The sequence below is a fragment of the Myripristis murdjan genome, chromosome 10 (genome assembly GCF_902150065.1).
Source record: "Myripristis murdjan chromosome 10, fMyrMur1.1, whole genome shotgun sequence".
NCBI lineage: Eukaryota > Metazoa > Chordata > Actinopteri > Holocentriformes > Holocentridae > Myripristis > Myripristis murdjan.
Genome location: NC_043989.1, coordinates 11,486,581 through 11,512,177, shown reverse-complemented (window position 1 = coordinate 11,512,177; position 25,597 = coordinate 11,486,581). Strand labels below are relative to the sequence as shown.

Here is a 25,597-nt window from a genome sequence, read left to right as displayed (position 1 = left end):
ACTCATGCTGATGACTACATTGTTCATATTTTGTCCAAGCACATTGAGCCTACTTGTAATAAAATGTGCTATATAAATAAAAATATTGTCGCCATTATAATCATATCACACCACCAATGACTTGATAGCAACGCTTGAAAAGATGTATGATATGATGATATGATATTTGATATGATACAATATCCTCCTCTGTCCTCTGTTCCGGATATTGCCATGCTGAAAGCTTGGCATGATGCAGGCAGGCCGCTGCATTCATAAAAGCCTGTTTACAGTACAGGAGTGCACTCTGCAAGCCGCTCCACTGTTCAGCGCGCTGCGTCCACTGTGGTTTCTGTGACGAGCTGGTCAAGGTACGCACATATAACGCGATCAGCACCGGAAATTAAATGTATGTACCTTTAAAATAAAGGCATAAACGTTATCTAAACAACGACAAAGTGTTCTTGTGTAGCCTACAGCGCAACAGCCGCAAAGAACCACCATTTTTATGTTGAGTATACTTTAATTCGTGGTTATATGTGTTTTTATCACGCTGCTACGCAGAAAACGCCACAGCACATGTTCGCTAATTAGGGTTTTATTTTCAGTCATGACCGGAAGTGCTACATTTTACTCTTGCCAGCTTGACACCGGTTGTAGAGAGCGTGCTGTCAGGCAGGTGATAACTGAGGAGCCCTGGCTGATATGCAGTATATGAAGCCTGACTTCCCCACCGCAGCGGGCACAGGAAAGGCGAGGAAACTTGCTCTGCTCTGAGGATTTATACCGGGCTTAGACACATCTCCGGCGGGACTGTTTTCATCGCAGAGTCTCCGACTGAGGACAATGTTTCTCTTGCAGTACACCGGTAAGGCTGTGTCTAACTAACCTCACAAGATACCGGCTGCGCACCTAACTCCAAAATCACCATGATATTATTAAAAAATATTGCTGCAGGGACTTCAAAGTGTGCCTGCTGTGGCTGTAATGACTGTGTGCCGGTCACATCGCATTTTATGCTAGATTAAAAAATGTCTTATGGTGTAACTGTTCCTATAGATGTATTGTTGGGGCACTGAATTTATAGAGACACTTTAATGCATTTTGTATTCTTTATGGTGTGCGTAGTTTACCTTTAACTTAATTCTACAATATCCCTGTGATATCTTACAATAATTCTTGTGCAATGTAATTTTGTATCCTAAAATTTTGTACAGGATTACTGTAATTTGTTATTTGAAAAGATGGTGTTCAAGGTGTTTCTTTGTTAGACAGGCATGCTGTTAACAGTGGAAATCCACGAGTTGTATTTGTGGTTGTATTGTAATTTAGAGCTTGTCTGTGTTATTCAGTGTGAGTGAAACTGGGACCTGATCCTCTTTCACGCTGTTTTATTTGATCTCCTCTGATAGGATTTTCTGTGGTTTAGCTACTGTTTACCTGTAGTTGCTGCATGATGTTTACACGCTTTGTTGTGATATTCGCAGGCGACTGTAGACTATTCCTCCTTCTAAACTTTAAAGCAGGATTACTTCGCTACTTCACTTATTCGTTGTGCGGAAGGCATCTTGCTCATTTTACTTTATAATGTAATTTGTTCCGTTTCCACATGACTCTGGCCATGGGGAACTTGGGGACTTAAACGTAGCATGTGTGAACTAGCTGTTGGAAACCATTTGACTTGGCTTGTACCAGCATAAACAAAGTAAACCCTATCAGACCGTCCAGCTGATCATCTTGGCCATCAACCAGATCATCCAGTACACTTGGCTGGGGTTCCCTGACTGACATCTATTTGATTAAATCTCCTTTAATGGAACCCCATTTGAGACGATTCATATAATCAGGTAATACAGAAATGTGTATTCATCTAAACTAGAGGGCAGTTATAGGTAGTATTGTAGAGTAAAGCTTGTGATAAAACATCCATTTGCTGTGTTAACCTCTAGGAGTTAAAGTAATCTATTTCTCTTTTTCCCGGGGAGCCACTGGAACCCTCTCGAGGATTCTTGGTGGTCCCCAGACCCCACTTTGGAAACCACCGGGCTTCGCTATTACACGCCTACTGAATTGAAGTCATTCAGAGTGGTCAGTGGGGTACCTCTGACTCTCTGTTTCCTTTGCATTTATTTTCCAATATCTCTGCGATCCTTAACTCCAGCTAAATAAAACCCATCACCACAGTCACTGTGTAATTAGGAGATCATACAGTCTGAGCTCTCCCACTAGCAGGCTTATTCAAGCTTTATTCCAACACTTAGCTCTCAGTTTTAGCTTGCTGCATTTTACAGTGCTGAACTTACTTTAGGTCTCTTGCAACCAATCTAATGATGGATAAGTGCTCATAATGCGCTCATTAGTTCCCCCAGTAAGTGGCCAGCCAACCGCCAAGATTATGCGAGGAAAACTTTTGCTAGGGGAACAGCTCAGTATAAACATCTGTGCTGTACTGTTGTTTAGTCAGTCATATTACCAACTTGCCATCAAGCCTTTTACCAAGCCCTTGCGTTTCTGCTCATGCTGCTGTACGCATTTGGATGTAAAATGTCACATTATCACACAGTTATGCAACAAACAAGTGAGTGGCTGGGTGCAGAATTCGTTAAACATCTCTACTTAAAGTTGGAAATGAATGTTGCACCATATTTGGGTCGTATTTTTTTTTTTTTTTTTTTTTAACGACAAACCTAGTCATCGGTGTAATTATAAAATGCATGTGAATGCTTTCTGAAATTGTGTTTTTTCCAATAGAACAGTGACTTGTTTAATGACAGAACAATGTCTAATGACTTTCCTGAATGTGATGTGTGTGCATCCATCACCCCTAAGTGGAGGGCAAGTGCTCTCATAGTAGGAGCAACCATGGTTGAGTTACGGTCCATCATTCTCAGTGACAGTAATTTACCTCCACACTGCACCAGTCTTCTCTGATCAATGGGCAGGACAATGTTGGATGCCTCTGGAGGGGGAGGGGCCTTCAGAAAGAGGACTAGAAATGCAGAGAGAGAGAGAGAGAGGGAGGGAGAGAGAGACACTGTGTACTGGATCTCTCCACTTTGATTTGAGTTCACAGTGGCCCCAGGATAATGGCGCTATAGCATAAATTAAAGCACGACTGAATGCAGAGTGAAATATTGTAGAGTATGAAGAGATTTGTCAGCTTTCGAAAATCTCCCTTTTAAATGGGAAAACGCAGGCTGAGTTTTGCTAACAATCCAGCAACTGAATGTCTTGTAACGATGGCTATGGGGAAAAGAGAGGCAGCATAATGAAATGTGAAAATATGAGTCAGAGATAAAGGAAGCTCCCTATCTGTGAATACTGCTGGCAATATAACTGTTTGGGAACGACGGATTCAGGAGGGTACACTGCTGAAAGGCTGAGATGCACAGCTCTAGTAACCTGGTTATGGATCATTCAGCAGAGCCTCCAAGGCCCAGAAAGACATGGAGTCTCCCAGCTATTTAAATCCTGAGCTGGGTTTCTGCAGCTACAAGCCGCTCTTCATGCATTACTGCAGTCCAATATTGTGGTCTTTAGCCAGTATTGTTATTAAGGGCCAGAGGGTGCAGCTAAATAAATGATGCTGCCAAATCGTACACTGCAAACCCTTTGGCACTGTTGTATTGACTCCATTTTGTCCTTTCAGTCTCTTTACTTAAGACGCCTCAAGAGACTATCTTTTCTGGCCTTTATAGGAAATTAGGCCATTACTTCTCTATTCCTGTATTCCTGACTTTAACACACCTCACCAGTGGTTAGGGATCCATGCTAATTTCTCCTCTTCAACACATTTACTGTGTCTCAGCCAAGCAAATCTCACCTCAACTGTCTTTCCCTCTCAATGTGAAGACCAATTCTTTGAAACAGTATGTGCTTATGTGGAAAACAGTAGGGCTGTGTGATATGGTCAAAAATGTTACCGCGATAAAATGCATTATTTCAGTCGATATCAATGATTATTTCAATATACATCACATTTATTGTTTGATTGCCCAGCCCCAGTCAAAAGTGTTCCTCGTGGATCAATTTTCAAGCTAATGCATTGAGTCCGTGTGACTGCAACATTGATAAATGCAGTCCGATCCCTATTACATATAATTAACCACAATGATTTCTTTCGGGCAGGCAGTCTGACAAGGAGGTGCTCTGAATTCCCTAACAGCTCGGATATTTGTGCTAAGTTTAGAAGACCTATTCCTGTGATGTTTGCCCCTAAAACTCATTAGAGTGCTCATTTGAATGTGGCTTCCTGTACAAAGAGTAGAAAGCAGGCACGTTTGATGTTTTGACTGAGGGAATAAGGCCTTTTCATGGGTTGTTTGGCAGTAAATGAGTTATTAATTTTTACTTTGCCCCCTTCATAGCGGATCCGTGTGGCACTCTGAGCACCTCATGTGCACCACTGTTGCACGGCGGTTACACCCACAGGCGTAAAAATGTTTTTGTTTTTATTTCTTTATCTTTTTTTAGTTGTGTCATGGGGTGTAAGAAATGTTCTAGCAACCAGCAGTTGGAGAGACAGAGGTTTACTTTAAGTTTATTCAGTTTAGTTGTACATTATAACATTTGAAAACAATGATCTGCCGTTGGATTTGCTGCACTAATGCAGCATAAATACATAATAGTGCTTTTCCACGACTGCTTCTGCTGTAATGGACAGCTGTGCTCTTGATTACTAACCATGCATTCACACTCCAGGCAACTTGGTTGATGGTTTGCGCTGTTCTAACAAAATCCATTGTCGGCGGTATGAGAGGCTCCACTTGCATTTTTGTAGTGGTCTATAGTGCGGCCACAGAGTTTTCAACAGGCAAATAGTGTTTTCACTGCTTATGCCCTTCATAACTTTATATTGTTTAACAGCTACATTGAGTGAACAGCTATAGCAAGTGTCTACCAGGTAGCACTAATGATAGGACTGAACAATCGAATTGAAATATTATCAAAATTGCAGTATGGCCAAGTACAATGTCCAAATTGTTGTGAGTGAAGTGTTATGGTGCTACACAAGCCGACTAATTGTATTTCCCAGATGTAAGAAAACATGTTTGTCATGTACAGAGCCCAGCAAAAAACAAACAAACAAACAAACAAACAAAACATGAACTCCGTAACTTTTATGGCCATGGAGCTAAAAGTCCATGGTGGCTAATTCTCACAGTAAAACGGCATTGGATGATGTAAAACACTGATGTGACAGCAACAAGTTGACAGTAACTTATGTGGTCACTGCTAGCGCCGTGTGTTTCACTCAGGTTGTCCAGAGATGGGGGCGTGGGGGGTGTCATTTCTGTGATAGTGACAGCTTTGACACTGTCACTTTGCCGTTTGAAGAACACTAAAAATATCATTATTTCGCTTCGCCCTGGTGTGTGAGGTACAAACATGGAGTGGTGGGCCGTTGTGGCTGCAGCATTAAGCCGGCAGTGGAGGCAGTCACAGGGCATAATTGACGTCTGTGTAAAAGGGAGAGCCAGCAGGACGGTACTACAGCAGTGTTGCCTGATTGGTTTGATGTTTTCTATTAAATATAAATCTAGCCCTTTAAACCCTATAAATCTAGTATTTGCTCAAAATCCATCCAAATTATTTAAAAAAAAATGATAATAAAAAAATTCTTCAATATGACATAACAATTTAAATGTTTACATATCCACTTAAATGCAATGATGAAACTACTTTCCATTTATGCAAACTGGCCTAAACACACACACACACACACACACACTTGCGCATGCATGCACAGACAGGAGGGAGAGAGAGAGAGAGTGAGAAGCCAAATAAATGCGCAAATGTGATCAAAGACGTTTCCTCTAAGCGTCCTCTAAGCACTTGTCAAGGTAATGATGTTACTTTGATTACCTCTCAGATTTACCTCTCTTGCTTACTTGCCCTCTAATTGCCCCCTAAGCAGCACTTAGAGGGCAATTACAGAGGTATCAGTGGACCTGTAAAAATACTGTGCATTTTTGGACATCTTATGTACCGTGCACATCAGGATTTCTGTGCAGTGCGCAATGGACTTTCGGACATGTTGAAATATGTGCAGTCTCTTTGGATGCTGTCTTGGCCGCAGTGCGCAACAGGCTTTTGTTATACTGTCTGGCAGCACTGGCCTGGAGGCTGATGCTGTTGTGTTACATGTCACGCCTCTGCTTCCGGATCGCCGGCATGCTGTGTAAAATCATGCATCGTAGCGGCATTATGCAACCTTTGTTTGGTTCAGCATAAAAAGCAGAAAGCTGGTGTAAAGATGGGTCTTTACTATGGTAGTATTGTGGAGTCTCTGTCTAAAAAGGGCTTGAGATTGCAACTGGGGTGTCTTTAGCTGATTTATCTACAATGTGACAGCTCCGTTTTGAATGCTCTTCATTGGCACCTGTTTTGATTGAGTTGGAATTTCCGGCTACGGGAAACGTGCCTTTTTTAATTTTACATACACATGGATGATGATAAATTAATTAAAAAGCATTACTTGTTCTTGTTTACGGTGAGAGTAGTGTGTCTATTATACTTTGGCCTGAGTGCTGTTTTTGAGGTTTTTACTATTTCCCTTCAGTCATAGAGAACTGGGAAGCTTCTAATGGCTGCCATCAGTTTGTTCATTTTGCATTTGTCGGGGTGTGCTGTTATTCATGACATGAAAATAATTCAATAAGGTTACAAGGAAGCTTTGAAATTTGTTTCATGGCCAAGGAATTCTAAGCTAACAGGCTTGTTTATTATACACGCGTGCTGAGTTTCCATTGCAGTTCCTGATGGTAGATTGGACCTCTGTTGACTTGTTGATCATGTTGGCTGCAGCATGAAGCCAAGGTAGCTGAGGGCTGAGGGCTGCACTATAAACACCTCTGTCCCAGATGAGTGAAGCTTTGCTGCTTTGCATGTTGCTGTTTAAGCAAGTTGAGTGCTATTTTAACACAGTGCTTCCTATCAAAGGATGCTGTTTTAACAATGAGATGAAAAATAAATAATGTATTTATCCTTCACCACCAGTCATGGCTCCCAGTGGAAATTATATGAAAATATGGATACATTAAAGTAAACAGAGTCACTATATTCTGCTGCAGCAAGTGCAGTTTAAGGAAAAGTGACTTCACAGTCCTCTGGAAATTAGCAAATTGTACCGAATAGTTTTTATTTGGTTAAATTGGGAATTCCCATGAAATTGAAAATTCCTTTTTGGGAGACTGGTAAGTCAAAGTAATGACAGAAAAGAGCAAATAATCAAGTATGTAGATAGAAAGCAGCTCAAATGGGTTATAGACTACAACTAATGGTTGTTACTATCAAAATTCATTGACCTCTGATATATTTAGCTGTAAAGCTTCTTACCTATAATTTTAAATCATAAGAACAATTCTCCAAGTGTAGATCTCAATGATATTTTCACATTATACAGCAAATAAACTCTGATATGAGAGCCAACAGCTATTCTGCTTTTCTAAATCCAAATCTAAACACACACACATCTCACAAATCTGATACAGACAAACTGGAGAGCTGGAGCGTCGCTTTGTGGTGATAGAGTGTCAAAGTTGTGGCAGAAAATACTTCCGCCGACTGCCGTTTTGAAAGCCAGCGGGCTGAAAGGAGCCTTGAAACTGAAACCCAAACAAATGTGTGATGTCATGAAACCTTGCAAACACATTTTCATTGTTGTGTCACTGCTTAAAATCGTGTTGTTTTCTGATCTGTATCTACTTCATTCATTTTGGAGCAGTATGCTCTCGGTGAAGCTCCTGTTCTTGCAGCAGGGAAGGAGTTAATGGACCAAACTTCGTGGGTGTGTTAAGCTGGACGTACACTGTACAATTTTTGAAATCTTGTTGTTTAACTCCAGTTCATACTGTCTTGAGTGCATGGTCTGTCATGCACAGCCAATGCCCATGTTTCATGTACTCACGCTATATGGTCTGATCATCAAGCCACAACCACGGTGCTCTCACTGTACATGCAAAACAGAAAATAAAAGGGCTTGTCAGCTCCTGGGCACCGTTCTGGCTATTGCCAATTGCCAATAAAGCTTCATTTGAAGGCCTTGACAATCTTTCTCTCCCTCTCTCACACACACACACACACACACACACACACACACACATGCACACATGCACGGCTGTTAGCCTGTTGCACCAGTGGATCACTTAAACTGAAAGTAGAGGGAAAATATGTTTTTTGTTAGAAATGAGTGACACGTTTCACTCTCGGCTCCTGTTGGTTTACTTACTTTGTTGCCGAGCTTCAAATTGAAAATGTGGTGAATCTGCAGACTCTCAGCTAATATTATGAGGTGCCTTGAATGTTCATACGGCACCTGTGCATAGCGTCAAAAGACAGTCCCTGAAAGCACCAAAAAATTCAAAGGCACTGACATTGGCACTGATGACTCTTCTTCAACTGTGCGAGAGCCTGACAACAGCCAACCAAATTTCGGACGTGTAAGGAATTTATCTGATTGTCCAACGGCTGGTTGGGAGCTGTTGATCCGACCTTGCTCCTCCCTGTACAATGCAGGCAGACAATGCCCGACGAAACTGAAGTGCCGCCCGACTCTAGAATGAGTCATGCGGCTCCATTATCGGGCAAGATACAGGCTCAAATCGTACAGTGTGTACCCAGCTTTAGACTTGCATGGAGCGGCAAATACCAATGGGTAAGAATCCAAACTATCACTTTAAGGCTTTTGCTCGTTTTTAAAATACTCTGATGTGTTACACTGCTCTAAAATCCCACTACTGTCCAGGATGTGGGCTCAGTGTAAATGGGTCAACTGGCATTTTTGTACCATGTTTTAAATCCAAGTCGTTATTGGCTTCAGGTCCAATCACAGTAGTGCGTGATGATATAGGACATGCTCTACATCTTAGTTAGGCAATCTTAAACCTCAATCGATAAAATAAAATCAAACTATTTTAAAAATATACAGGATGGACAACCAGGAGCAAAGGGCCACCAGCAGCCCCTGGTGGTGTCCCTTTGGTGCATTTTAGTTGGATTGGAAGATTGCAACATCAGTTAACTTGGAGTTGAAATATGTGGTGTAAGACTTGTGCTAATGCAAATGGTATCACCTGCTTTTTTATGCAGGTAGAAAAACAAACTACAAACAAACAAGCAAAAAAAAAAAAAAAAAATGCTTTCTTGATGAAAAAGTGATATTGGCTTTGATTGTGAAATTATGCCTCTTCTGAGAGGTGTCAGTTTCTTAAAGTTTATCTTCATCTGTTGTGTGTGTAGATTGTCAAGGTAATTATGTTATTTTGATTACCTCTCAGATTTACTACTCTTGCTTATTAATCTCCCAGTGGCCGACTGGATTGATAGCTGTTGGTTCCATTTAAGTCCTTTGATCTGATGTCTGTATCACCTGGCAGACCCATTTGTGTCTGTGTGATTGTTCCTGGCGTATGGCCTCTTTCAGGTGTGACATTTAGTAGATAAGTGTATTTAGTGGTGCTGGAGTTGGTTCAGTTGAAGAAGAGGGTGAAGGATTGTATGGGAGAACATTGTAAGCGTCAGCAGAATCAGCAGCAGCTCAGCCAGCTGTGTGGGTTGGAAGCAGTGTAGAGAGCTTGGCAGCCTGGAGGCATCGTAGGATCAACTCTGGCGCTCTCTGGGGCTCCACCACCTGATTGATGGAGCTGTTTGTTCCTAATCACTTCAGAGATAAAGCACCACGCAAGGAACCTTGAAATTGGACCTAAGGAGTCTGCAGCAGCAGGTGCAGGCTACACGAGAGTTAGGGCAATAACTTAAGATTGTCTCAGTGCTTCACCACTCATGCTGTTTCTCCCTGTGGCTTGATGGTATTAGGTAATCGCTGTTGTTTTAGCTTGCCTATAAATGTTCAGATGTCTTTGTTTGCCAGAAACTCTATTTGGGTGCCTTAGAAATTGGTGATTCATTATATAACTGACTTTCAGTTCAACAGGAATCAGTTCAGTCATAGAAAGATTTGTAAGACTGTGGTAAATCACTAGCCTATGTGGTGGGATTGTATGTGCCAAGATGCTGTACTGAATGTATGCAGACATTTACTTCAAGTCAGGGGACAGATTCAAAACAGGAGGAGAAAGGGAATTTATGAGAAGAGTATAGAATGGATGTAAGAAAAAAAGATGTTAAAAGATCATAAGGAATCATGCTAGAATTTCATTTCTGCTCTCATATATCATCTCCAGAAAAAGCCTTCACTCCTCTATATCAATCTCAGGATTCTCAGTCTGTCAGTATAAGCTTCTCTATGGAGATGGGACAAGCTAAGCCAGAGATGGATTGATATATTCTGCCTGAGCTGTGAACGTAAGGCAGCAGCATCCCAACTAAATCACAGGCTTCCTTTTCACTCCAGTGTTTTCGAAATCAGAAAATCTTAACTAGAACACAGGTGCAGCTGCACACCGAATTGTGGACTGTGTCCCCTAGATGTCCCGCCCAGAGGAGACACCACAGCAGCAACACTGTAGGCTATTTTAGCTGTGTTTTTGTGGCTCTGTAGGCTATCATGTTCACTGTGCAGTGGCCCCTCTCAAGAGACAAAGTGATACTGAGTTTTGTTGTGGTCCTAGCATTTTTCCATTTCCAGCAATGCCAAGAGAAAAAATTCGAAGTAACACAACACGGACCATGATGGATGGCTTGAGGGATGCATCATACTACATTCTGCACAGTGCACTCGAATATAGCAGCTGCCTTACAGTAGCAGCCACAATGCAAATAAATCAAATTCCCCTCACAATGAGATAACCTAATTAATTTTTACCTAGTTTAAAAATGTGTGTAAATATTGCTTTATGAGGCGTTAGACATTCTTTGTATTTCATTTTAGGAAAACCATGTTGCATAAGAAATTTGAATGACAGTTACCTTGAACAGCAAGTCGCACTCTTACACAGAGTTACTGATGTTATTTTATAAATATCTGGCTATGAAGGGGGCTAACCCCCTTCACACCCATTTTTCTGTAGACATTGATATGTTGAACATTTCCCCTGCAGAGAGAATGGAGGTATCTGAGGTTGTGGTTCAATGGTTTGGCCCAGGGAAGAGCAGCATCCACTGAGATTGCCTGTCTGAAAAGCGGCCATCACTCTGCCATAATAGAGATGGAATGCCTTACGGGGCCTTCATGCTAGTTTAAGGATGGAGAGGAAAAGACATTCATGGCAAAACAAAAAACAAACAAACAAACAAAAAACCTCCAAAACAAATAGCTTAAATAATGAAAAGCAAACAAAAAAATGGCAGTGGAGAAGACGAATGCCTTGCAACCAAACATGCATTAGTGATAGCGTGGCTAAAGCTGTCTGGGTGCTGAGTGATTCTTGTCCATAGGGGCACTATGGTACTGAATGAAGGACATCCCTGTATGCTTCAGTGAAAGTGGGTCTTGATTTTCAACTTGGAAGTCAAGCTAGCCTGGAAGAGCATTTTTTTGGTACCAGACCTACTTTAGATTAGGAGCTTGATTTCCCTCAGAATACTGAAATATGGAGGAGCCCCTTGGTAGTTTGGTAATTTTCCGTTTGCTTGAGAGGGGCTTTTCTGTGAAACATTTACTGGAATTTTTACCCTGTTTGGTGTAAACATACTTTCTGTAACAGACCCCCACTGTGCAAACCATTTCATAAACACTGAAAAACCTACCTAATATGTCATTTGGAGCGTCTATGAAGGATTCGCTGTTTAAGCTCAAAAGAAGCCCTGTACCTGAGTGTTTACTGCACTGAGCTTGGCGCGAGCCAGACCCCTGCTGTTGGATAACTTTGTGGATTTCTGTGCGTTCAGCACATTTTACTGACCGAAATTTGTTCAGTTGCTTTATTTAAGTCTTCTTGAGAAATAGATGGTGGTCAGCATTTACAGGGAAGTGATACATCACTGGTGTAACGTTTCAGGAGAAAAGCAAAATGGCTTGAGTGTATTGCTCTGTGTATTTTTGACCAGTGGAATGCACCTTTAAGTCAGCAGTATGCATGATCAGTCAGAAGACAAGTTAGTTTCTCCTTCACTTAGGGCACACATTTCCTTGGCAGTGTGAAGGACAAAAATTTCCCTTGTGCATGCCACAATTGAATATTTCCCTTTTTGTCTTTGCTGACTTTGTTTGCTAGGTGTAAATTGTCTGGATCCTGTGTTTTGCAAGTAAGTCACAAAATAAAGAGGTGAATCTTTGTGCTGATAATTTGCTTTGGTGGCAGCAATGAAACTTTGAATGTTACTCATGTTTTACAGTGATTCTAGTCTGTATCTATCCTTGCTTGTTTCTATTTGCCCGTTGTTAGTTGTCAGTAAGAGTTATTGATTCATTTGTTCATGTGCCATAGTTCATAGCATGATGGTAAGGAAGAAGTCGCACAGGGATGCTAGATAGCGTAACATGCATATTGATAGAGCACATAAAGTTGTTTCTGGTTATAATCATTTGTTGTTTATTGTCTTTCATCAATGTTATTACAAACCAGGACACCAAGAAATAATTTCTGAGTGAAAGTGGCAATTTGGCTCTGTGATCTGTTCCCCTCAAGTCTTTAATAACTCTAGATTAAATGGAGACTGACGAAACTTTGCATAGTGGAAGGAGTAGCCTAATGTGCAATTGTTGTCACTTAATTGATTTTGAAATATCAGCCAGGTGCTAGTTGTCACTACAAGAGTTTAAAAAATGCTTTCTGTCACTTTTACATGTGACACTGAAAGAGCCTCAGACCTCCTGTGAAATGCTATTATGCAAGGCAGGGCCTCACAATGTATCTTTTCTCCATCGATCTTGTGATGTGTGCACGTGCAATAGTCACATTGCAGGATGCGCAGTGCCAAGTAAGGCAGATTAACCGAAACACCTCATGTAAACACGTCAAGCTCCGTTGCTGCTCGATACAAAAGGAAAATACACAAGGTTCTCATTTCCCATGACTAATCTACAAGAGAAGTCTGTGTGATATTGAATAATTTAGGCAGATTTTAGGATTCTTGGATACACAGTGTTTGTTGCTAGTGACACGCAGTTTCTGCATGCACAGTGATCAGTTCGCTGTTTGCTGTGGTGACGGGGTGTTCTTGATCCCTTCATCAAACAACCAAAGCAGGCCCCACTAGTCGCTGACCACAACCTGAAAATGAGCGCTGCCTGCTTTGGTTGTTTAATAAACGCAGAATATGCACAAGACTTTAGTTAAGTGAGGTGGCTTTTGAGTCGTGCTGCTGGTTAAAAAGTTACTATCATGGGGATGGTCCATGCCCGAATGTAAGAAAAGCTTAACATAGACAAAATGTGCAGTATCCAGATCTATCTGTGCTTATATCTTGTTGGCGTATACTGTGGATAAATCTGTTTGCTGCTTGAGTCTGAGTTTTACCATACATTTGAACATCATTAGAAATGGTAGATTATGTAAATAACACAATTGAGATGCTTAAGTCCATTTGTAAAGTTTATTAAGGAACATATGTTGTTTTTCACAAATACCTCTCCACCTGTTCTCTCTCCGCTTGCCAGTGCCGGTGTCAGAGTCGCATAAGTGAAACCGAAGTGGAGCAGTCCCAGCTGATTTCTGGAGAAGTGGCAGAGGGCTTAACCAAGTGTGGTAGAAGTAGGCGGAGGGTTTTGTTTTGCTAGAAGATGATAGACTTAAAGTACCCAAATGATCAAAATTATGCTTTGTTAATTGTACATCTGTACGTGAATAACACGCTGCATGTTTTTGGTGAAATTTTCCATGTTTTTTTAATATTGCAATATATACCGCAGAAACAAAAGAGATCGCAATGTCAGTACTCTCCATTATCGTGCCACCCTAATGCACCACCCATTTAAAACATCCATCAGTGCAAGTAATAACATGAAGATGGAGGCGATGGAAATCCACTGAAAGACATAAACTCCTATGGTTTGTGTCAGGGCTCATTTATTCACCTCTCATGCTAGTGTGAGTCCTTGAGGCCTACTCGCCATGTGAATTCTCATCTACATTCACATCCCCCCTCTGCCTGTGGCTCTGCATCCAAACACCTTCCCAGTGGGGCTTGCTGTCTGCATTTCACTGCACCCCTCATTGATTTGGCCTCGTCTGTGAGCTGAGGAGACCTCCACCTGGGCCAGTACAATCTGAATCCCTCCTTAGGCTGCAGGCTGAGGTCTCAGACAGTTCAGATGCCCCCTTCAATTATTTTCTAAGCCTGAGGAAATGAAAACAGTGTGATAAAATAATACCACTATTTTTATGTGCAGAAAGTGTCACAATCAGCTTCGGTGTTTTTTGGCCTCTTGGCAAGACCCTAACTAGTTCAGCTGGAAGGTAGAGTAGAAACAAGCATCATAAAGGCACTGGCTGCTTGTTATCAATTTGGAACTGCTGCTAACAAGACAAAGAATGATGTTTAAAAGTACAGTATCTGTTCGCCGTACTGTAATAGGGTTTGATTATGTGAATTATAGCTGACTTGACTAGAGCTAAAAATAAATTCACCAGCATGGGCCAGAGGTGGGGAATGAAGCTAATGAACAAAGACACACAGTAGGATCCTATCCTCTTCCTCCTTTCTTGCTATCTCCCCTCCCTCCTGCACTCCTTTTTTCCTCCTTTTATTCCTCCAGATTGGCATTTTAAATGGAGCCTGTCTGTGGCCTTCTGCAGGTGACAGGGATGCCCATGGGATCTGAGTCATCATCGCCGTATCCCTGCATATCATTTCTCAAGTGCTGTGATGGATGGACTCCCTACTTCTTGTGTCTTTTTGTGTGACACAATGTGCTAAATGAGTGGAATGTTAGAATGCACTTTCTGCTTCAATTCCCACCGCACCGGCAGAACGGTTTCTCCCAGCAGACCTTGGAGTCCTCAGTCCCCAAGGAGCCCCACAGCTGCAGTGGACAGCCCGCACTGAGCTGCAACTCTGGTGGAGATAATCTCCCTATACGCAGCCTGTCTCCCTCCCAGATGTCAACTGATGCCAACTGTTGTGCACCTTCAGCTCGCACTCCCACAGTGCTGTCAGCAAAGGCTCATTGCACCATTCTCCGTGCTGCTGATTTTATCATGTCAAACTCAAACCATGACGTGCCCACACATTTAATGCATGTCAGTGTGTGAACACAGGCAGGCATGAATGTGCGTGATGACCTCTTAAAGGCCCTATGTGTAGCATTTTAACCATTATAAATCATTGCAGTGTTAATTTTGAGAAGTTAGTACAGCTACTGGGAAAAAAACAGTCCATGGCCAAGAAGACTGGCAAGCTCTAAATGTTGTGTATTTTGTACAAGGCTGCAACTTTTTTTTGATAATGGTAAAATGTGTGACAAAATGCCATTATAAAAGTGTTAATGGTGCTACAGAGAGGCCTGGGCCTGGGCACAGACCCTGGAAATAATAATTCCCTCATTTAATTTTTTTTTCCAATGAAAATGAAAATTATGATGAAAAAATTATCATTCCCACTAAAATTGTCATACATTACAACACCATTATCTGTCAAAATAATCCCAATCATTTTTTTTTTTCATTCAGCCCTAGTTTATGGAGGTGCAAAGCAAGTTGTTCTTGTGCCAAGAAAGCACAAGGACAATTGCACTTCTAACCAGCTTGTATATGCCTTTAAGTGGTACTGAGAGCTTTCATCTATTCAGTACCTCTTATCTGAATGGTGTTGTGTTTTCATGACCTATAGATGTCTTTGATGGAGTCATGGATGTTAAGGTAGTACAGTAAATTTTGTGTTTAGGGGCTCTGCCTTGGACTGAATGTTGTTCTACATGGAGGCTGAAACTTTGAAGACAGATGCCAGCAGCAGCTGCTTTAACATCATGAGACTGAGCACACTCATTACAGCTAGGGAGGTAACTGGATTTACAAATCAGCTGCCCAGTTTGATAGTGGTATTGGGCTTTATGGTTCATATTTCAGGGACTACTCTTGGGCACTTTGTCAGAGGCAGTTTGGAGATAGTGAGGAACTGGCACAGGAAGGGAGTCTGGGGAGCATCAGCATTCATTTCTCACCTTAGTGGAGCTTTTACAGTGTACACTGGTGAGCAGTGAGTCACTCTGATACCACTCAACCCCAAAGAACCAAGCCCCATATAACTGACTGGAATGATACCTCCTTTTGAATGCAATTAAACCATTGACTTATTGTTTTACATAAAGTTCAGGCTAAGTCATTTTTGATGAGTTTAACCAAATCCACTTAAATCAAAGTACATTCAAAAGCACATCAAGTGGTTCATTTATTTGGATCAGTTTGCCAATGTGTCATAACAGATCATGAGTCATTTGCCCCTCTGCTCATCCTATTATGACAACAAGCTGTGGCCCTTGACAAGGACTGTGATACATGAGCTGCGAAGATAAAAGACATAAAATGGAATGTCAACCACACAGTTTTTGTACTCCCAAAGCCTGAGGCCATCTAGATTGAATGGAGAGGTCAGATCATAATGGCCTAGCACAGTATGAGATGACCCCTTTCTTCCTCCATCTCTATATCTACTCTTTATTATGGCAGAGTGAGCAGGTTTTTTGCTGTCAGAGAAATACTGGTATCTCCTGAGGAGAAAGTGCCAAGATGTGATCCGCAGCCAAGGTACATTGCTGCATCGTCTCAGTTTCTCATTCCAGCTTTGCTCCTTATCCTCCCTTATCCTCCATCTCTCTGTGCTGCTGACACCGGTCCAATCAGGAGCCACCTATGCCGAGAGCAATGAGGATTAATTGTTTTCCGTAGGTACAGAGGGCATCGCCAGTGGCCTGCTTTTGCGAACCCCCACTGAGATTCCATATGCTGGGTGAAATCTGTTCCTTTTCTCCTGACATGTTGGCTTAAGCATGCTAGTCTGCACTATGGACTGCAGTGGTAGTGAAACAGACCTAGGCCAGCATACGCCATGCCATCCACTGGGCTTAATAGTACCTGAAAATTTCTCAGTAAAAATTTGATCAGGTTCGTTGTTGGGGATATGGGAACCATAGTCAGACCTTTGGTAGCCCAGGCTGCTAGTGTGTTGGACGGGATATGTCTGACCTTCCTTTTTAAGAACATTTCCTCGGTCTGTAGCTAACCTGACTGAAAAAGTATAATCTTGCCGCAGATTAAATTCAAGGTATCTGTATGCTGGAATATGCTGAGGCCTTGTGGGCACTGCTTTGCTTACTTAGTCAACTTAGTACTGTATTTTCAATTTTTCAATTTCTGCTTGTCCTTGCGGTGAAGATTGGTTTGCGACTGTTTCCAGATAAATGGCTTAGGTCCTGTGAAACATATTTTGTTTTGCTATGTTCAGTATATCATGCCAATAAATCAACAGTATGTGTGTAACCTCCGCTGCTGTAGCCAATACTGCTTGGGGTGTGCCAGATTTGGTCAACAGCTGAATGATAAATTCCCTCTCTGAAGGCCACTGGAGTATGTGGGTGTTGCTGGACTGATTTATTAAAGAAAAAACAGAGTGTGACTGAAGGAGTCTCCTTACTGATGGGATCATGAATGATGTCTGCTGTTGCCACTGGCAGATGTCAGGGGGGGTAATGATGGAGGTGTGTGCAGGATTGTCTGATTGGACAGATTGAAGAAGCTGATGAAAATATTGTCTAGTAGCAAGATGGAAACAGGATACAAACAGCATTAAGATACAGTGTCCAAATCAGTCAGAGGGATATACACTTCAAATAAATATATTTTCCCTCACTGTATTTTATTGTTTTATAACATCAGATGTGAACTAAAATCCTACCTCCAGAGATGGGCATGTATGATCCCTGGCATAATTCAGTTCTTTATGAAACCCTGCTTCATATTCACAGTTGTAGTTCAAACATAATTGCATGTGATGAAATCTCCACAATGGCACTGACACACTGTCACGATCCCCGTCTGGTGTTTCCAAGCGTTTCGCTCTGTGTCCCAGTGTGTGGTGTGGGTGTGTCCCTGTGCCCCTCTCTCTGCACACCTGCCACTCATCCTGTGTGAGCACACCTGACACATCTCCTCGGCACCACTCTGCTCATAAACCCTGCACCAGCCACCAGTCCCTGCTGGTTCATTGTAGTGTTTGCTCTGTGAATGAAGCCTTCAGCCACTGCAGCCTGCCACCTTCCTCACATTCCCAGTGTATTCATCAGTAAAATCTGTTTGTTTCCCCACACCTGCCTGTCTTGGTCTGCATTTGGGTTCAGTCAACTTCAGCCTCGTGACACACAGTTTTGCTCAGGCAATGAAATATTTAAAGGCACAGATTGTTTGAGTTGAGCTTGATCACGTAGTGCTGTCCCTTGCATTTACATCAAAGCACTCATTAGAGAAACTCTACTCTTATCTCTGTGGGACATCTGCTACATAAGTATATCTTTAGGGCTCACATGTACAAGATGTGGTGTAAAGATATGCATCTTTAATTTTACTTATATGTTATACAGCATAAGGGCGTTTCCCCCCTTTGGTGTTTTTTTTTTTTTTTTTTCATTTTTAATACACTATTTTTCACCTCTATCTCAGTGTACCATCTTTATTTGATAAAGCAGGTCCCCAAATATGAGGCACACCAAAGAAGTCTGCATTACCAGGCAGCCTCTGGGGTATGAAAGTGTGTTGCTGCATAAATATAAACAAAGGTGTGCATGCTCAGCAAAACTTATAATAAACATAAAAAAAGTATTATCCAAAAGATTTTGATAAAGACGGCAATGATATTGTGCTTTATGTGTAAACAAAGTGCCTGCCTTTTTGGACTGAAATGTCCCCGTTCTCTCTGATTTTCAGTAGGACACGGCAGAGCCCTCTTCACCAATTCACACAATTCTCATATTAATATTACACTATTGGATTGGATCCTCGCATCCATTTCTCCCTGAAGTACATCAGTATTCATGCAGCTCCTTACAATTCAATTAGCTTAGCTCTCTCCATACACAAACACACACACACACACACACACACACACACACACACACACACACACAGGCACAAACCAACACAGTATTTTTTGCTGCTCTACGGATCACTTTCAGTTGGCTTCTGTATGTGTGTGTGTGTGTGTGTGTGTGTGTGTGTGTGTGTGTGTGTCCTGTGTGTAGTTGTACGTGTACGTGCGTGTGTGTGTCTGTGTGTGCATGCACATGACACCGCATGCTTGTGTAGCCTGTTTACTGAAATGACTGTTTGGGAATGTATACCACTGAGGTTGTGACAACTTCACATCAGTCATCCCTGCTGGGGTCAAATGTATGAGTCTTCCTGCTTTATAAGAGGAAAGATTAATTGTTTGGCAGTGGTGGAGCCCTGAAAGTCTGCCTGTCCCCCTTCAGCAGTCTGGATGTTATGGGGAAGAGGAGGAAGTACGGTGGAAGGAAGAGAAGTTTGAGGATGAAGAGAAATGGTTTAATGTAGCTGATGGTTTACTTCATGCTCAGTGCACCCACATAACAATCTGGCCGAGCCCCTTGCTTGCCTTGCTGGTCTTAAATTACAGACAGATGATTGCAGAAAGGTGCAGGAAGAAAGACAGAGATTAGAAATCTGAAATTAAGTTTGGCCAGGGCAGTGCCAGCACAATTTTCATTTCATCTCACACAGTTAGTTTCTCTTGATACAAGCGAAAACATCTTGTCCGCTAGGAGTGATGTGGTTCCCCCTCTCAGCCAGCACAGCGTAGATTTGAGTGCTGGCCATTAGCAGTGAGAAGCATCATTTACCAAAGTTTTGTCAGAGTCGGATCAGTGATATCTGAAATATTGAATGTGACACATGGATGAGTGGATAGATGATCTAGTGCTCTGCAGTTAGGACGGTTTTGAAAATGTGGGTATGCAGTAGTTAGATGCATCATTCATGGTTGTTTCTTAGTTTCTTAGTTCAGTAATACAATTCACATGAACATATTATTAATACATTCCAATGAAATGTGTACACAGAGTAATATTATTGCGGTGTCTAGGCTCTGATTGATCACTCCCTGTGGACATGCATCTGAGGAAGTTGAAAGAAACAGGGAGTGGCAGCAGATATTTTAACCCTCAATTGAGGGTTAAAATCTATAACCAGAGCTTGCAGCTGGATTCTGGGGTGGGGCTGGGAGTGAAGATTGCAGCAGCAGGGTAGCAGCAGGCAGCAGAGGGTGAATAAGCACACTTTGCTGGTTTGAATAGACAGCCTTATTGAGATGGGGCATTTGTTGTGGATGTCTTGAGCAAGTGTAGGTCATGTGATGGTTATCACATAATTGCCTGAACTATCTCACAGGCTCACCTCATTTGTGTAAAGGCACAGTGTTTTGACTAGATGTCCCTTAATGCATGAGTGGATGTCATAGCATCACATCATATCGTTAAAAACTGTTGGATTCAGTTTTTGCATTGAAGTACTCTAAATTAGTGTGGTTGTGGTTTTCATGTATGTCTACTGCAAGAATTCCTGAAATTTCATTATGGCAATTAAAACTGAGAAATTCTAAGTAATTTTCAGTAAAGCTGTTTAGGTTTATATGTTGAGTAACTGGTTTGAATGAGCATTATTTGCTGCATAAAATGGTTTAAAAGCTACCTCTTTTACGGTAGCACTTGCCATACAATGTTGTCTTGTAAGAGTGATCTTGCATGATGGCAACCAGCTTGCTAGAAAGGCTTACGACCACAGTATTTTGGACATGTGCAACTGAACAAGGACCAAATAAAAATCCTACAACCACTTACCAGATGTAGACACTTGCCAGTGGCCAATGAACAGATGTAATTTCACCTGTTCCCCATTCATTTGCTTTAATTTAATGTATTTTATATTTTTATTTCTTCCCCAAAAGACTCAGAATCTAGACAGATCGCTTGTTTCAAAAGAATCTAATGAGTTGCATTGGACCCAAGAGTAATTTTATCACTGCAGTGGCAGATTGTCTTATGTTTGGAAAAAAATAAAATTTGAATGTAATAATAACTTCAGATTTTTTTGTGGTGTAGCCTAGAGCTGTCATGTTCTCATGGCATGTGCTCCGTGAGGCATGTCTGTGTAATTAAACAGTCAGTAGACCACCACTCAGTAGAAAATGACACTTGTTTTCTCTCATCTAATCTTTCTTTAATACCAGATAATTAATGGTGAGGTAGCAGGGGGTCCACGTTCATTAATGGAGTGGCTTCAACTTGTTTACCCAACTTTTTCCTCATGCTGTAGTCATTTAATTAGAATCTGGACAAGAGGAAAGCCATCGCCATGGTGATCAATATTTGGGATTATGGAGTCAAGAGCTTCTTCTAAACAATTAAAAGCTTCTAGAGAAGTATAATGATAAGGAGCTAGCCCATATGATGGCACACATGGGGCATTGCTGAGGGCTCAGTTGTGGAGTGATGATATGTTAAAATAATTGCTTTGTGCAGTAGTCTAATTACCCAATGTTGTAATTGTTTTTTCATACTGATAGTAAACAGACAAGCAAAATCCAGAAAGTAGAGGCATTGTACTTCAAAGCCATTCTCCAAATCATTTTACTTACTTTGTGCAAAGAACAATAATGCATTGCTTATGATTTATGCAGATATTGCATTTGTGAATTTGTGTGGTGTCTTCTTAGGTCTGCAAATAAGTATGGAAACAGTCTGCAGCCATAACAACAAAACGTTTTGGTGACCACACATTTCCTGACCATGTATTCTCATGCATTCTTTATAAAACTAAAATTGTTAACCCTCTCTGTTCAAAACGTGTTTGTTGACAAATGACAAGGCCCTGTCTGGGATGTTACAGTTGGACAATATAGCCTGCAGGTAAACAGCCAGTGTGGAGATGAGACATGTGCCCAGGGCAGACCTACTTCCTGTGGGGAGCTTGCTTTTCAGATCCCCTCCAGAGCAACAAGCTGACAAAAGCCTTTGAAGGGATGAGCTGTCAGCTGCCTAGACAGTCTCATATTAGCCCTCAACACAGCTGAAATAGAGGAAAAGATGGAAAACTTTGCAGCTACACTAGATGAGAAAGAGAGCCTGGACAATGTTTGCAGTGCTGGTCCTATGCCATAAATGGTGCATTACAACCATGTCAGAGTCTGTAAGGAGGTGGCAGTAGTCTAGAGGTCAGAGGCGGCTTTTGACTGGAAGGTTCCCATTTTGAATCCAGTCCAAATGGTGGGGAAAATCTGGGTGTGGAAAGTAAAAGAGAAGGCTTGACACCTCCCATTAACATGGCCATGAGTAAGGCATTTAACCCACAATTGCTCCAGTGGAGATGTGCCCTGCAGTAAGAAACAGAGGTGACACTTGGAGCAAATTTTAGGGGTGAATGTATAAGTGCACAAAATGAGTGTGAATCTGGGAGGTGCAGAAAAAAAGACCATGCATGCTCAGTCAAGCATTAAGAAATGTGTTGCATGTAGCACAGCACATAATTTATGGAAAAACCAAGCTACATTTGACACAAAGGCTTGTGTGTTTTTCAAGCTTCCTCTAGCTTTGATTTTTAAATTACCACCCAAAAGTCAAAGCTCTCATAAAACAATCACATTGTATTCAAAATGTATCATTAGATCATTTTCTCATGTGATTAAAATGCCTTAATAATACTGTGTGCTCATTGAGGCGGATGACAGCAAGCCTTTCTGTGCTTTGGACATACTGAAAGGAGCAGTGCATTGTTTCTCTGCCTTCAGTCACTGATCTCTCCGTGATGCTGGTGTCTAAATTCCTTGTGGTTCTTCAACCATGGTGTGAGGAGAGTTAACAGGCAGAGAAACACTAGTTATTGTTGCAGAATTAGGTCTGACACAGAGATCACCTGATGAGTGACTTCTAGGTAATGGGCTCCTTGGGGTTCTGCAGCAGCAGATTCTTGGGTGTGCCAGGGCAGGTGCTGTTCAGATCTTCATCTGACTGGCACAAACATAGAATGAGACATTTTCCCCATTTTCATCTTGTTTTGTTGCAGCCTGTGCCTGGCGGCAGCTTCACAGCAGTCCTGTCCTTAATTGGCTGAGACGTTTGCCTTTTTTCACTCATTTCAGATGTGTTTTCTTGGTGCTTGTCGGAGGACTTGGCACAGAGCAGCATCTGGAGTTTGAGTTGACTGCCTTATCAGAAAGAGAGCATACTTTTAGAGAGAAAGAGTCTGTTAAGGCCCTTACACCTAGGATGTGATAACTCCACCCCCTTGTTTTAAACCCCATTATTTCCAATGGATGGTTCGGCTCATGAACAGATTTTTGCTGTGCTGAACAAAGCACAGGCAAAGCGCAGAGCTTGGTGCTCTGGTGCTCAAAGTTCAATCATCTTGAACTTTTGCGTAGTCTGCTGTGATGAAATCCCTGAGGGTCTAATAGGAAAGAGAGGTTATACAGCTGGGAAGTGAAGGAAAATGGAGAAGAAACTAATTCTTGCCATATCTAAATCCCCTGAGCTGTACAATGCAGTTTTGAGGGTATATCAGGATCTCGGGAGGAAAGCCCTGTCCTGCTTTCCAACCAAGTGGGGATATCAGGCCTGTTTAAACAATGCTGTAGAGATTAGTGATCTAAGAATTCAGGTATTGTATTATCACAACATTTTAATATCACCTTTGCAAGGTACTCAGCTTTATCACTGGGGCTATTTCATGCATTTGTAATGGCCACTGGAATTTTCTAAGATTTTATCAGGACTTCCCTCTTTCCTACTAAAAAAATCACCTGGTTTTCGTGCTCCTGATTGACTTCCTCCAAGCATCTGGTTTATTGTACTCTGCACCAACAAGTTAGCACAGCATAAACCATGTCCTATGTGTAAAGGCTTTAGGCAAATAAATATTTTAATTATTTGTCTTGTTTGTCTCAGTGCCGCAGAAAAATAAAGAACCAGGGGTTTGATGCCAACTGCTGCTATTCCATCCTTCGCTCATGACAGACCGAATGACCCAATAACCCCCCCCCCCCTCCCCCCTCCCCAATGACTGTCCTTAAAATGAACAGTTTCGGAGAAAATCAGGCCAGTGTGCTCTGAGTGCTTCTAAGAAGTTGACACAGTGACATGAGATAAGATTTTTTTCCCTCTCAGTCCATTGTTAAGCAAACATGTCTAAAGATTTTACAATATTTAGAGTGTATGAAACATTTCGTTGTGGCTTTGTTCAGTGACAGCTCAATAAATGCTCTACATCCTTTGCTGTGTCACCATGGGAAAATTTCATGCCAGCTCTTTGTCATCTGCCTCAGAAGAATTCCCTGCTTTTCCTTTGCATTGTATAGTTCCTTTCTTATTCCTTTTTAAAATTTCAGTTTTGACATTTTTCCATTTTTGCCCTTTTATGAGGTAGTTCAAAGCAGACAGAGACAGGAAATACTTGGATTGGGAAGGCAGCAATGTATGACAGGGTCCTGGGCTGGACTCACACCTAAGACATTGCGATCACATAGTGCGGGCCTAAGCCGACTGAGCCACTAGGACGACCTGGACACCCTGAGGTATTTTCATTGTAACAATATTCACGAGACGAAAATGAATAGCTAAGCTGGTAAAAAAAAAAAAAAAACACTTGCTCATCATCCCAGGCTATGATTCATTTAGCTCCCAGCGTCTCCATTTCATTTGTATCCAATTTTTTTTTCTGCTGTGCATGGATCTGTAATGCCACCCACATTAGCTTACTGTAGCTGAATACCAGCATTGCTCCAGAGCAACCAGTGAAAATAGATAATTCCATTCAGCTGAACCGTCCTGATACTGGGTAAAATTGGGTATATACTGTGTGTATGTGTGTGTATATATATATACACAAATACATATATAAAACAGAGGACATATATGGCTGTAAAATGGTATCAGTTGGCAGAGCACCATGTGTTTTACACAGCTGATTCTGTGGAAACACACTTTTAAGATTTGCCACCGCACAGCTGGTCTGAGTATGTTGGTAGATTAATTCCAGATTGTCTCCCCTGTTTTCCTCATTGCTGTGGTCCCTTTGGTACCTCTATTCCACTCTTCATGTGATCCTGGCTGTCCCTCAAGACCTGCAGTGCTAAGGTGGATGGAGGCCATGGTTTATTATAGTCATAAAATGGCACAAAGGGCACTGACAGGGGGCTCCTCCATGAATCATCAATATATGAATTTGCATTGACAATCATAACTCCTGCAGAGCTGTGCTACAGGGAATGAGCTGGAAGCGGCTTTATATTACCTACCAGAGGCTCCCCAGTGCCCGCTGAAGTTCTTAAAAGTATGTTCCACAAAAAAAAAAAAAAAAGAAAAGAAAAAAATCTATCTGGGAATTTGGGTGTTTGTGGAATTGAATTATGTTGGTATGTCTTCTGTTTTGTTGTCCCCCCCACCCTTTTACCAGAATATACAGTTATTTCATTCCTTTTTCAAATAATCATCTTCCATGATTCACATGTCCCAGGGTGCTCTTTTCAGAGGGAAAACAGGTTAAGCTGCTTAAAATTTCCTTTTATATCAACACTTCTCTATTATAATAGTTTGGATAAGATGAGAAATTGGCCTCAAGAAATCCAGAGAATAATTAATATTGTACAGTTCAAATGCCTTAGTCAAACTAATGTGACTTTCACAATGCTAACTGTGGAATTTCCTCTGTAGTACATTACTGTAAATTCATTTTAATGACACATTTTAGAATTAGGAAGAAGAATACTTGTATTAGCA

General features: G+C 41.6%; 1 protein-coding gene across 1 annotated transcript in view; it reads left to right on the top strand.

Moving 5' to 3' along the window:
* The first annotated feature begins 707 nt into the window (after positions 1-707).
* Positions 708-25,597, top strand: part of LOC115366506 (ecto-NOX disulfide-thiol exchanger 2-like) — a 189,081-nt gene continuing 164,191 nt past the window's right edge. The window contains exon 1 of the mRNA XM_030061992.1: positions 708-847. Coding sequence (XP_029917852.1) covers positions 826-847 — 22 coding nt within the window. The 5' untranslated portion in view covers positions 708-825. The remainder of the gene's footprint in view (positions 848-25,597) is intronic.